At 41.8% G+C, this 13,316-nt stretch overlaps 1 protein-coding gene across 1 annotated transcript in view; it reads left to right on the top strand.

The window, feature by feature from the left end:
- LOC122542217 (serine/threonine-protein phosphatase 6 regulatory subunit 3-like) overlaps nt 1-13,316 on the top strand; it is a 99,751-nt gene that overhangs the window by 35,358 nt on the left and 51,077 nt on the right. The window contains exons 3-5 of the mRNA XM_043679714.1: nt 807-993; nt 6,612-6,749; nt 7,580-7,645. Of these exons, the coding sequence (XP_043535649.1) occupies nt 807-993; nt 6,612-6,749; nt 7,580-7,645 (391 nt within the window). The remainder of the gene's footprint in view (nt 1-806; nt 994-6,611; nt 6,750-7,579; nt 7,646-13,316) is intronic.

Below are 13,316 nucleotides of genomic sequence, written 5' to 3'. Positions count from 1 at the left end.
GGGACAGAGCGCCTATCCACCCCCCCCCCCCCTCTCTCCCCCCCGTCCCAGTTCAATGGAGACACTGACCCCTCCACCACTCCCCAACCTTCCTCTCTCCCTCTCTCCCTCCCTCCCCCTCTCTCATTCTCTCTCTCTGTCCCCCTCACTCATTCTCACGCACACACTTCCTCTCGCGTGCTGTCTCATTCTCGCGTGCACACTCATTCTCACACTCGTTCTCTCTTTCTTGCGAGCGTGCCCCACTCTCCGTCTGTGTCTCTCACACTGGCTTATACCTCTTGCAATGCTCAAAAGAAAATTTGCTAATTTTTCCATAACTGTTACCTTGATTGTATTGAACGTTCCAAGCAATCTTGTATCTTTTGTGCAGCGCTTGTATGGAGAATATGGAGATCCTTATATGCTGTTGGATTTATCGGAACCATTAGTGTTGTTGCCAATATGTTCTGAGGGTTGGGAAAGTTGTCCTCAAGCCAGTGCTCTTAATTTTTTTTAATGCACTTCTGTCCTGATCCTTTACACTACTAATTCTTCTATCTCTGCCACTACTAATTACAGACTTTTAATCACCCTAATGTTATGTAGCTGAAACTGCTCCCACCCAGACAGAACTAAGTTAGCCAGGATGAAACATATAATTGTGCTGTTGGGTCTGCTTAGTATGAAAATTCCCCACACCCTGTACTGTGCCTGAAATCTCAGTAATGCGAATGAACTAGTTTTTCTGAAAAGGCCTCTTTATAATGCAGAAAATAGCTTTCACTGGGAATGTTTAATCTACAAATTAAGCTATCTCGATCCAGGTACCCTAATATATCCTGTGAGATCCTGACTGCTGATGTGACACAGGTTAATGATGCACTGGGCGAGGATGAGTCACTGCTGAGCCGTCTCTATGCCTTCCTGCAAAGTGACAGTATACTTAACCCTTTGTTGGCAAGCTTCTTCAGTAAAGTAATGGGCATCCTCATCAACAGGAAAAGCGAACAGGTATGTGACTGAATTTGATTCTTTTAAACTGGGTGTCCTTAAGCCAGTGCACTTAATTTTTATTTAAAGCACTTCTGTCCAGATCTTTTACACTACTGAATTCTTCCTATCACTGCTACTACCAATTACAGACTTTGCTGAGAGCTGCAGGGTTTCAAACAACAGCAACAACAAATATTCGCATTTGTATAGCACCTCTTAATGCAGTAGAATATCACAGGCTGCTTCAGAGGAGCATAATCAAAGAAAAGTTGCTGTTGAGCCAAAGAGAGCAGCTCTGGAACATATGACCAAAGGATTGGTCAGTGAGTTAGAGTTGACTGCGAGCAGGATAATTAAGTGCTTTTGAAAGGATGGTCCCAGGGATAAATGACTGGAGCTAATTGTGGGGATGAAGGAAGCATAATAGTCCAGAGTTAGAGGAATCTGCAATTCTTGGTGAGTGGAGGAGATTTCAGTGATGGGGAGGAATTTAAATGCTGCTATAAAATCTTAAAATGGTGGCCTGAAAACGTTTAGTAGATTTGGGAATAGGGAAATGTTGAGTGAAAGGGTCGGTGTGACTTAGAATTTAGTCGACAAAGTAAATGGAGATAGAAAATAGGAGGCCAACAGAGAAGAATTGGAATACTCAATTGTGCTGGGAGCAGTGTAATTTGAAGCTAGTTAAAGTATTAAATTGATTTTGTTTCCTTTCATAATTTCCCAGTAGGAGAGGGAACTTTGGGTAGATGGGTAGGAAGTGGATGGAATCTAGGGTGACCTACGTTCCAGACTGAGATGACGTGGGTCTGCTGACTAGAGATCCTTTGTGTTTCCTTTTCACCGATGTTCCTAACAGGCAGCAGATCATACGACCCAATGATGCCGAACAGGATGATAAATGCAAGAAATGGAAAAATTTCAGTCCTCCACAGTGGAGATTTTCTTCTCTGATGATGACTGGGGGTGATTGAAGCAGCATCAATAAGCATGCAGATCTCCATTTCCTGACCTAGAATTGCTGCTTCCTCTAATGGAATGCACCACCATTTCTTTCTACTGATCTTGAATCGTGATGCCTGCTGTGGAGAGGCTGCAGAGAAGGGTAACAGTGTAGCTTGGATTCTCAGACTGATCTGTAGAAGTTTGAAGTAGATAATCCATCCTCATTCCTGGTTAGTGATTGTATGTAATTCACTAAGCGTCCAGGACACTGAGAACAGAGGGAAGTGAAGATGGCTCGAGGCAAAAGAGTGCCAGCTCTTTTTCTCGTTCCTTGCAGAACAATGTATTCCTGAACAGTAGTTCCACCAGTGCCTCACTCAAGTGGAAATGGGTCTGGGTGGGTTACTCTTCGTAGGGTCAATGTGGATTTGTTGGGCCAAAGGGCCTGTTTCCACACTGTAGAGAATCTAATCTCATCATTTTTTGTTAACTAGTGACAGAGAGGGGTTTTGTTTGTCTCTGATTACTAAAGTTTTACAGAAAAGCCTGATTCGTTCTCTGTCTGACATAATTCTCACACAATTCTATAACTCACCCGTAGCACCTTTAAAAATTGGGAACGGTCTGAACAAACACCAAGTCCTTTGTTGCTGTACAGGTGGCGAGGTGGTAGCCTACCACCTCATAGGGTCATAGCTGTAGAGCACAGCAACAGATCCTTCGGTCCATCTCCTCTATGCTGACCAGATATCCTAAACTGATTTAGTCCCATTTGCCAGCATTTGGCCCATTTCCCTCTTAAACCCTTCCTAGTCATATAGCCATCCAGATGCCTTCTAAACGTTGTAATTGTACCAGCCTCCACTACTTCCTCTGACCATACACGCACCACCCTCTGTGTGAAAAAGTTGTTCCCCCCCCACAGGTCCCTTTAAATCCTTGTCGCTTCTTCAAATGACTCTGACTATTGGAGGGCGTAGAATACAATCCTAATTCCTTTCTTATTCCTCAGTTCCACCCCATGTAACTTCACTGTTCTCCCAGGAATATCCTACCTAAGTACAACTGTACTGGGTTATCTTTCACCAAGCCACCACTCCCCTCCTCTCTCGCCCCCCTTTCTGTTCTTCCTATAGCATCTCATCTTAAGGATTTTGATTAGGCTGAGCCAGAAATTGGGATCGTGGTTGGTAGGTTGTGACTTAGGAGCATCCATATGAATGTGGGATTGAGACAGTGGAATGAAACAATAATAATAATCTGCTACTTTTGCCTGTCTGGACTGTGTAGACAGTTTAAGAGGTGCTTCACTTGGTGCGTTTGTACGTTCTGAGTACCCAAATGCCACAGTAAAGTTATCAAAGATCAGATTAACTAACCACCATCCCACAGGTGCAGATTGCCAGTTATACTAAATTACCGTACAAGACACGAAGCACTCTGCTGCAAAGGAGGCAAGGCGTAGTGTGGGGGAGGAGGAGGAGGAGGGTGGCAAGGGGTGGTTGGAATAACAATACCTAGGACGAAGGGAAATGATGGGAATGAAGTGAGGGGAATGAAAGCAACAGGATGAATATGATGTGGGAAAGATGCGATGGGAATTTGAAGTGCTGTTGTGAAAAATAAACATAGTACCTGCACCACTGATCCTTTCTTGCCAGTTAATCTAAATTAGGAAGCTGGGAAAGTTATGCTGACTCGTGTGTGTTTAGTAACTTTTGACACATGCGGAGGTTTTGCTTGGCATTAAACAATGGCAGGTGTTTTGTGATTAAAAATAAATCCACTATGTAAACTGACCACTGGTGTCAACATGGACAGATTTTATCATCTCTTGTTCTCTGGATGGATGAACATGCCTTTAACCCAAATGGACAGGGTTATGATATAGCAAATGCCCAAGAGCTGATGAAAACAGTTCCTATCTGTTTACTTTTCAGTTTCCTGATGAGTGCCCTGTGCTCTCAAGATGTTTGTCGTGGTGCAATGTTGTGCTTCTAATTCGAGACTCTGGTTTTAATAAAAAATACATCAGAAGGTGTGCTTAAAAATTAGTAGTTAGAATTAAAATTCCTTTCTCATTTTTGCAGATTTTACAATTCTTCAATGAATTTAGAGAACTGTTTGTAAATTGTTGCAGTTTGATAATCAGTTTATAACAGTGCAAAACTAGTCTATATCAGCATTGTGGGCAAACGTAGCTTCACGAACCTTGTCAATACTAATATTTGGTTCTGATTTGGAGATGCCGGTGTTGGACTGGGGTGTACAAAGTTAAAAATCACACAACACCAGGTTGTAGTCCAACAGGTTTAATTGGAAGCACACTAGCTTTCACCTGATGGAGTGTTGCTCCGAAAGCTAGTGCTTCCAATTAAACCTGTTGGACTACAACCTGGTATTGTGTGATTTTTAATATTTGGTTCAGTTGTGAATGTGAAGGGAAATAAATGTATGAATAGATTAAGAAGATATCAATTTAATCAGCAAAGAAAGCTGCTTCATTTGAATTCTAATGGTGGAGATAATCACCGACAGCACTCAACAGTTGGAGAGTTTTAATGGAACATGCCCTTATGTTGTACTCCAGGGGAACACACCAAGGAAGCTTTCAGCACCACAGCAAGCCTATCTGTCATGGCAGAACTGCATGTCAAACCCTCAGTGGAGGAGCTCAGCGAAACTGTTGAGTCGCTTGCTATAGGCAAAGCTCCAGGTGATGGTGCTATACCACCTGAACTCGTGAAGCTCAGGAAGTCGGCATCGACACAAAATCCTCTGGTAGGTGGAGGATCCGCTTGATTGTGACCCTGTACAAAACAAGGGTGACACCCAGAGATTGCAACTATGGAGTTATTTCCTTGCTGAAATCTGCAGGAAAATTATTTGCCAGTGTTGTACCTTTTGAGCTATTCTTCTCTTTGCTGCATATACCTTCAGGTTATCTTTAGAGAGGGTCTACTGATACATCAATGCTGACCAGAAACTGTTCAGCCTTGTTCACGAGAGATTCAACTTCAAGGTGCATCAAGTTCTCTTTGAATTGCTTTAGAATGATAGCGCCATGGTAGCATTCCATGAAAAAAGTGCCTTCAGTAGCAACAAAACAGACTTCCTCACATCTGTGGAGTTCAGTTTGTCCGTCAGGAAGGCAAATGTCATTGTCCAGAATGTCGCCATGCTACCATCTGTCAGGGGGTGGAGGTGCCAGTGTTTGACTGGGGTAGACAAAGTCAAAAATCTCACAATGCCATATTATAGACCAACAGGTTTATTCGAAAGTACAAGCTGTCAGAGCACTGCTCCTTTGTTGGGTAGCTGCCTCACAAAGGAGCAGCTCTCCAAAGTCTTGTACTTTCAAATATACCTGTCTGTCTATAACCTGGTGTTGTGAGATTTTTAACTTTGACCATCTGTCAGTATTGAAAATGCAACATTGGAGGATTGTTGCTAGGTTCACAAGCTATCCAAGCTGTATGATTATCCATCCGATAAATGATGCTAAAGTCAGCACACAAATCGCAAATGCTGCAACTGTTAGGTCGAAACTGAGTGAGAGTATGTAGAAAAACAGCAACCAAACTGTAAATCTACCAAGTTTGTTCCCTCAGTGTTGTACTGGTGTGGCTGAGACCTGGGTAACACATGCTAGATAGAGAAGACTTTCCATCTTTCCTGTCTTAGACATGTTCTGCTAAGAGATTCTGTGGATAAGGTTACCTTATCCACTTATAGTTCTGTAATATGTTAATTCCATCTGCACACTCTTGTTGCTAATCCAACGACCTCTGTGGTGGCTTCGTTGTGTTCTTCGGTGTTCATCCAAAGACCTGCTGCATGCTGAGCTCGTTATTTTGCTTTGACCTCCTGGCATCCATAACTTTGCTACAAGCACACCAAGTGAAACAGGAAGATCACAGAGATTGATGCTGACAAGTAGGAGGGCGTTGCTGATAGTCATGACCTCTGAAGCCTAATTGTCGAAACGGCAATCGAAGAGGTTAGCAGAAATGGAGAGTTCAGCTGGCCAGGAGGAGGGCCCAGAGGGGAAAGAAACCAGCGAGTCAAGCACCTTCTGAACCCAAAGCCTTCATCTATCAAATGCAGCAGAGACCTCAATGCCAGAATGGACTCCTGAATCCCAAAGGATAATGCTTACAATATATTAAGAGTTAACAACCACAGCACAAACAGTTATCACTGATTATGAAAGACCTCTTCGGCAGCACACCTTCCCCCATTCATGACCTCTGCAACCAGAAGACTAAGAGCAACAAATAGCTTTGAAAATGATAACTTAAAACTTCCCCTCCAAGTTGCATATCATCCTTACTCGGAACTGTATTGCTGTTGCTTCATTGTCATTTTGGTTAAACTCCTGGGCACCCACAGACCACGGCGATTCAAGAAGATTGTTCATCACCAACACCTCCATTGTGAGTTGATGGAACCAAATGGTAGCTTAACTAGCAACTTCCACACACTCTTAACACATTTTTAAAAAGGTAACTTCCAATTTCTATGCAGGAAAAGTTTCACCTTTGACCAGTGCATTAGGGAGAGACAAAAGCTGTTCTACTTGTGATAAATTCCATGCAGGTAGGGTACGAAACACACGTAGAACACTAACTAAATAGTAATGCACTTGCTAGGCTGCATTTTCTGATGTGTTTAAACTTTTTATTTTGCAGATAGTGGATTTTCTACGAAAGAAGGTTGATTTTGTAAACTTATTGTTAAAGCACATAGGAACCTCGGCCATTATGGACCTCCTACTCCGGCTTCTCACGTGTGTAGAGCAGCCTCAACTCAGGCAGGATGTGTTGAATGTAAGTAGCCTTTAGTATTCTTCATTTTGGAATGCAAGGTAATTTTGAAATATTGCTGGAATGAAAGCAACGAAAGAGGGCCTGAGATTCAAGTCAATGTACAGACTCCAAAAGATAAGTATTGAGAGACATCTATAATGTGAAAGCATCCTTTTGAAGGAGGGACTGAAACACTGGTAATTGTGCAGATTTCTCTGGAAAGGGGATACTGAGATACTGAATTATTATTACATCTTGCATTTTATCATAATTTGGTTAAATGCATTTGCTGATTAAGCTTGGAATCATGTTAGAAGGAGGGGAATGCAATGGCAAGGGTGAATAAGGTAATGGGAGTTGATGAAGTGTACTAATTTGACCGCAGATATTTTACAGGTTTATGCTTATGAACTGCCTGATTCAGTCGTCTAATTTTAAAAAAACAATAAGTTAAATTAATGAGAATAAGCACACACTGGCTCAGGTTTACTCACCCTTTCTAACTCTTGAGAGATAATCAGGGTTTCAATTTGAGAAAGGATAATGGAAGTACTTGCAGTGGTGGCTTTCAAAATGGTTGGATAAATATTTGAAGAAGGGGATAAAATGCACAATTATGGGGATAGATTTTGGGAAACGGTATTAATCTTTTATCCCTTTTAAAGAGCTTGCAGTGGCGCAAGGGGCTGAATTGCCACCCTGTGGTGTTTGACTCTGTGTCCATGAGCATTTAGGTTCATGTATTCCATGGCATGCTCCTCTTTGGGATGCCCCATCAGAAAAGTTTGTTTTTGTCCTGCACTGAGTGTTGTACTTGCCTTTCCTCCGTAACCATTTCTGTAACCCAACAGTGGCTGAACGAAGAGAAAATCATCCAGAGACTCATCGAGATGATCCACCGTTCCAAAGATGAGGATGTAAGTGCAAGTGTCCCATAAAATCCAGGAAATGGCGAACGAACTAATCAGTTAATTCCTTTAATTGATTTAGTGCATGTTGACTTGCTGATAAATTGCTCAGAACCGTTTTACTGCTAAGCCCATTATGTCATCAATATTTTGAAGAGTTTTCCCTTTGATTGCACTTTAGAAACGCCGTCCGTTTCCTGTCTGACTAGGAATTAATCATTTAGGCCCAGAAGTGCTGCCTATCTCAAAAGATAGGCCTTCAGCTAAACTTGAAGATGGTCACATTCAGATCATTCTGTGGGAATATCTTTGGACATTGCTTTCTGTTTTGGCATCATGGCTACGTAGAATCATGAGAGTCATACTGTTCGGAAATAGACCCTCTGATCCAAGCAGAACAGAATGCCAATCTGACCTAGTTCCATTTGCTGCATTTGGACCAAATCCTGTTATACCCTTCCCATTCATTTGCCTATCAGGTGCATTTTTAAATGTCGTCTTTGTACCCGCCTCCACTTTCTCTTGCAGCTCGTTCCATACACAGACCACATTCTATATGAATAAGTTACCCCTCGGGTCCTTTATAAACCCCCTACCCCTGGCCAAAACCTGTGCCTTCTAGTTTTGGGCTCCCAGTTCAAGAAAAATGCCCTTGGCTATTCACCCTACCTATGCCCCTCGCATTTTTTAAAACCTCTATGATGTCACCCCTCAGCCTCCTACTCTTCAGAGGGGAAAAATAGCCCCAGACTAGTCAGCCTCCCGCTATAGCTCAAACCCTCCAGTCCCAGCAACATCTTTGTAAATCTGTTCTGCCCCCTTTCAAATTTAACAGCATCTTACCTGTAGAAGGACAACCAGAACTGTACACAGTATTCTAAAAATGGCCTCACCAATGTCCTGTACAACTGCAACGTGTCATCCCAACGTCTATCCGCAATGCTCTGACCAATGAAAGCAAGCATGCCAAACACCACCCTGTGCATCTGCACCCCTAGGTCTCTTCATTCAGCAACACTCCCCCAGGCCCTACCATTAACTGCATGAATCCTGCCCTGGTTTGCCGTACCAAAATACAGCATCTCCCATTTATCTAAATTGAAGTCCATCTGCCACTCCTTGGTCCATTGGCCCATCTGATCACGGTCCAATTGTACTCAGATAATTTTCTTCACTGTCCATTACACCACCTATTTTGATGTCATCTGCAAACTTAATCATACCTCACATTATCATATCCAAATCATTTATATAAATGACAAAAAGCAATGGACCCTGTACTGATCCTTGTGGCGCACTACTGATCATAGGCTCCAGTCCGAAAAACAGCCCTCTGCTACCATCCTCTGTCTCCTACTTTCAGGCCAACTTTATATCCAATTGGCTAGCCTCCCCTGGATCCCATGGGATCTAAGCAGTCTTCCGTACGGAACCTTGCATATAGACAATGTGTACCATGTCACCGCTTCAAAAAACTCAGTCAAGTTAGTGAGACACAACTTCCCATGCCCAAAGCAGTGTTGACTATCCCTAATCAGTCCTTGCCTTTTCAAATAAATTCTGTCCCTCAAAATCCCCCGCAACAACTTTCCCACCATGAAACCTGAAATTGTCTGCTCATTTATTGTTTTTGTTTGTAATCTAAGGCTGAGCTAACACTACAAACTGGAAAACTGAAACAAAGAACAAATCCCAAACGTGTACAAAATGACTGGTTCTTGTTAAAACTAGCATGAAATCTCCCACAAAGATGCCAGCAGGTTCACAGATGTCGAAGCCATTTTTATGAAAGTAGTAGATTAAAAATTTTACCTGTCACATTTTCCAGTCGTAAATCTTGATGTTTTCCAGCATGATTAAGTACCCTCACTTTAAAGTAATGTAGGGATCCTGTTTAAATAAAAGATTGAGTTTTCTACAGCTCAAGTTCTCAGCTTTCAAATAGTCATGTCTTGCTCATTTGATTAAAAACCATGAAGTGCCCACATTTGATTCCTGATCTGTTCTGAGTTAGCCGTTCGCTATCAGGATTACAGTTCATCATGCAAGTATGCATTTGCATTGATGTCAAATCAGGATGTCTTCTAAAATTGAATAATGTTGAAGCTTACTGACAGCAAATTGCCATTTGCTTTAATGTACAGAAGGAATGGAATGTCTTCAGCTGCAGAAGGAAGGAGAAAGAAACAGATGTCTTTAAATTGGTGAATAGCTTTGTATCAAGTTTTTTCAACTGTCCTCCTTTCTCCTCTACTGAAGGCATAAACTTTGCCTTAAGTTCAGTTACACAAATGCGGTTGCAATCCTTTATGTAACCTATGTGACTACTCTTCAGTCTTACCCCAGGCTATCTGATTTGAAGGCTTGGTATTCACAACCTGCAGAATGTAATCACAAAGAATTCTAGCTACTTCATTGCCATTTTTACAGTAGTGCGCTTTCTCCTGTGTTTATCCAGGTGAAGTTGCCAACCCAAAACAGTTCGTTGAGCCTGAACTTAAAGCTGCAGCAAGCAGTGCAGTCCGTCTAATCTATGGACAGCAAACTTGTTGGAACATTTTGTGCAGATATTACATTAATCTTTAAGATTGGCAAACTTCTCCCTTTAAAACTCATCCAAAGTAACCTGAGGTTCTGAAAGTGGTTTAAATGTTTGAGGAAGGTAAGGGTGTCAAACCTGAGGTGTTAGGGCCACCTAAAGCCCTGGTTCAGCCCTGAAGCCTGTTTTACTCCCAGCCTGTTTGGAAAAACTGGTGTTAGTGCTTCTACTTCATTGAACACCAAGATGTGTTGTTATCAGTAACTTGAGACACATGTGGATTAATGGGAACAGGAAGCTAAACTCCTAAATCTTCATTGTACCTAAAAGGTAGATACTTAACACCAAAGTTGATCCTAAACTGGATTTCTGGCTTCCCACGAAATTTGCTGGATGTTAACCAGCAAACTCTTAATGGTCTTTTTACCGACCCCACATAGGAATAACTCCTGGTCAGCTTTGAAATAGTGCCTTGCTTTATCAGAGCCAACTGTGAGGACCTTGAATCTTGTCTGAAACATGCTGCCTCTGAGTACAGCACTTCCTAAATGGAGTCTTATTTTTGTATTGGTTCATGAGATGTGGGCATTGCTGGCTGGCCCAGCATTTACTGCCCATACCTAATTGCTGCTGAGGAAGTGAAGGTGTCAGCCTAGGTTTCTCTGCGTGAGTCAGTCGATTATTTTTCCCTCCATCAACGTCAGTAAATAGCCCTTATCACGGTGCTTTTGTGGGATCCTGCACGGTGTAAGGCGGCTTGCAAAGTAACAGTCGTTTTTTTCTACATTGCAGAAGTAGCTAATTCAAACCTTCGTCATTGTTTCAGAAGTACTTTTGGACATTCTGAAGTCACGAAAGGTGTTATGTAAATGTGTGTCCTTTTCTTTCAACTGAATTTAAGGAACTTGACTCAGAGTATTGAACTCGATTTTGTTCATCAAGGACCATATTGATATTAAAATGCAGTGAAAAAATTCATATTTTGCATCAATTCTGGTGACCTACTAATGTAGTGGTGCTCTATTTCTGCCTGGAATTTCTCATTTCCTGCCTCATTAGTATGCCTGTTCACATGTTTAAGTGTGATTTGGGAGGTGGAGTGGCAATTATCACAATCTTTTCAGCAGGTAATAGGGAAGGCAAATGGAATATTGGCCTTTATTGCAAAGATATAAAGGTAGGGAGGTTTTGCTAAAACTATACAAGATGCTAGTGGGACCATACCTGTGAGTACTGTGAACAGTTTTGGTCCTGTTATATAATGTGTATATATAAGTATATATATTATATGTATATATGTAGTTTAAAAAATAGAAAGCAATCAAAGAATGTTCACTAGATTGATCCTGCATATGGAGGGATTCTTTTTTATGAGGAAAGGTTGAGAAGATTGGTTCTGTACTTGAGTTTAGAAGAATGGGAGGAGACTTTATTGAAGCATATAGAATTCTTAGAGGGCTTGTCAGGATAGAAGTTGAGAAGTCGTTTCTCCTTGTGGAATAACCTAGGACTAATGGGCATAATCTGAGGAAGGAATCGATGAGAAATGAGGGCAAACTTCTTCAAGGGTAGTCAATCTGCAGTATTTTATTGCAGAGGGCTGTCGAGGATTACTAGAGTAAGATTAGGGCCAGTCAAGCATAGTAATGGGAAGTTGTGTGTGGAATCAGAGGATATAGGGAAAGCGCTAAATGAATACTTTTTGTCTTTTTCTAGTGTGAACACTGACAATGTGGCTGAGGAGAATACTGAGATACAGGCTACTAGATTAGATGAATTTGAGGTGCATAAAGAGAACATGTTAGCAATTCTGGAAATTGTAAAAATAGATAAGTCCCCTGGGTCGATTAGGGCCAGTCAAGCATAGTAGTGGGAAGTTGTGTGTGGAATCAGAGGATATAGGGGAAGCGCTAAATGAATACTTTTTGTCTTTTTCCAGTGTGAACACTGACAATGTGGCTGAGGAGAATACTGAGATACAGGTTACTAGATTAGATGAATTTGAGGTGCATAAAGAGGACGTGTTAGCAATTCTGGAAATTGTAAAAATAGATAAGTCCCCTGGGTCAGGTGGGATTTATCATAGGATTCGCTGGGAAGCCAGGGAGGAGATTGCCAAGCCTTTGGCTTTGATTTTTATGTTGTCATTGTCTACAGGAATAGTGCCAGAAGACTGGAGGATAGAAAATGTTGTTCCCTTGTTCAAGAAGGGGAGAAGAGATAACCCCGGTAATTATAGACCAGTGAGCCTTATTTCTGTTGTAGGTAAAGTATTGGAAAAGGTTATAAGTGATAGGATTTATAATCATCTAGAAAGGAATAAGTTGATTAGGGATAGTCAACACAGTTTTGTAAAGGGTAGGTCATGCCTCAGAAACCTTATTGAGTTCTTTGAGATGGTGGCCAAACAGGTGGATGACGGTAAAGCAGTTGATGTGGTGTATATGGATTTCAGTAAGGCATTTGATAAGCTTCCCCACAGTAGGCTATTGCAGAAAATACATTGGCATGGGATTGAGGGTGATTTAGCAGTTTGGATCAGAAATTGGCTCGCTGAAAGAAGATACAGGGTGGTGGTTGATGGGATATATTCATCCTAGAGTTCAGTTACTAGTGGGGTATCGCAAGTATCTGTTTTGGGTCCACTGTTGTTTGTCATTTTTATAAATGACCTGGATGAGGGCATAGAAGGATAGATTAGTAAATTTGCAGATGACACTAAGGTCTGTACAGTTGTGGATAGTGACAAAGGATGTAGGTTACAGAGAGAGATATAGATAAGCTGCAGAGCTGGGCTGAGAAGTGGCAAATAGAGTTTAATGCAGAAAAGCATGAGGTGATTCACTTTGGAAGGGGTAACAGGAATGCAGAGTACTGGCCTAATGGTAAGATTCTTGGCAGTGTAGATGAGCAGAGAGATCTTGGTGTCCAGGTACATAGATCCTTAAATGTTGCCACCCAGGTTGGTAGGGTTGTTAAGAAGACGTACGGTGTGTTACCTTTTATTGTTAGAGGGTTTGAGTTTCGGAACCTTGAAATCATGCTGCAGCTGTACAAAACTCTGGTGTGGCCACACTTGGAGTATTACATACAGTTCTGGTCACAGCATTATAGGAAGGATGTGGAAGTTTGGAAAGGGTT

This window comes from Chiloscyllium plagiosum, chromosome 39, assembly GCF_004010195.1.
Source record: "Chiloscyllium plagiosum isolate BGI_BamShark_2017 chromosome 39, ASM401019v2, whole genome shotgun sequence".
In the NCBI taxonomy this organism is placed as follows: Eukaryota; Metazoa; Chordata; class Chondrichthyes; order Orectolobiformes; family Hemiscylliidae; genus Chiloscyllium; species Chiloscyllium plagiosum.
The sequence above is the reverse complement of the archived record's forward strand: the minus strand, read 5'-3'. Positions and strand labels throughout refer to the sequence as shown.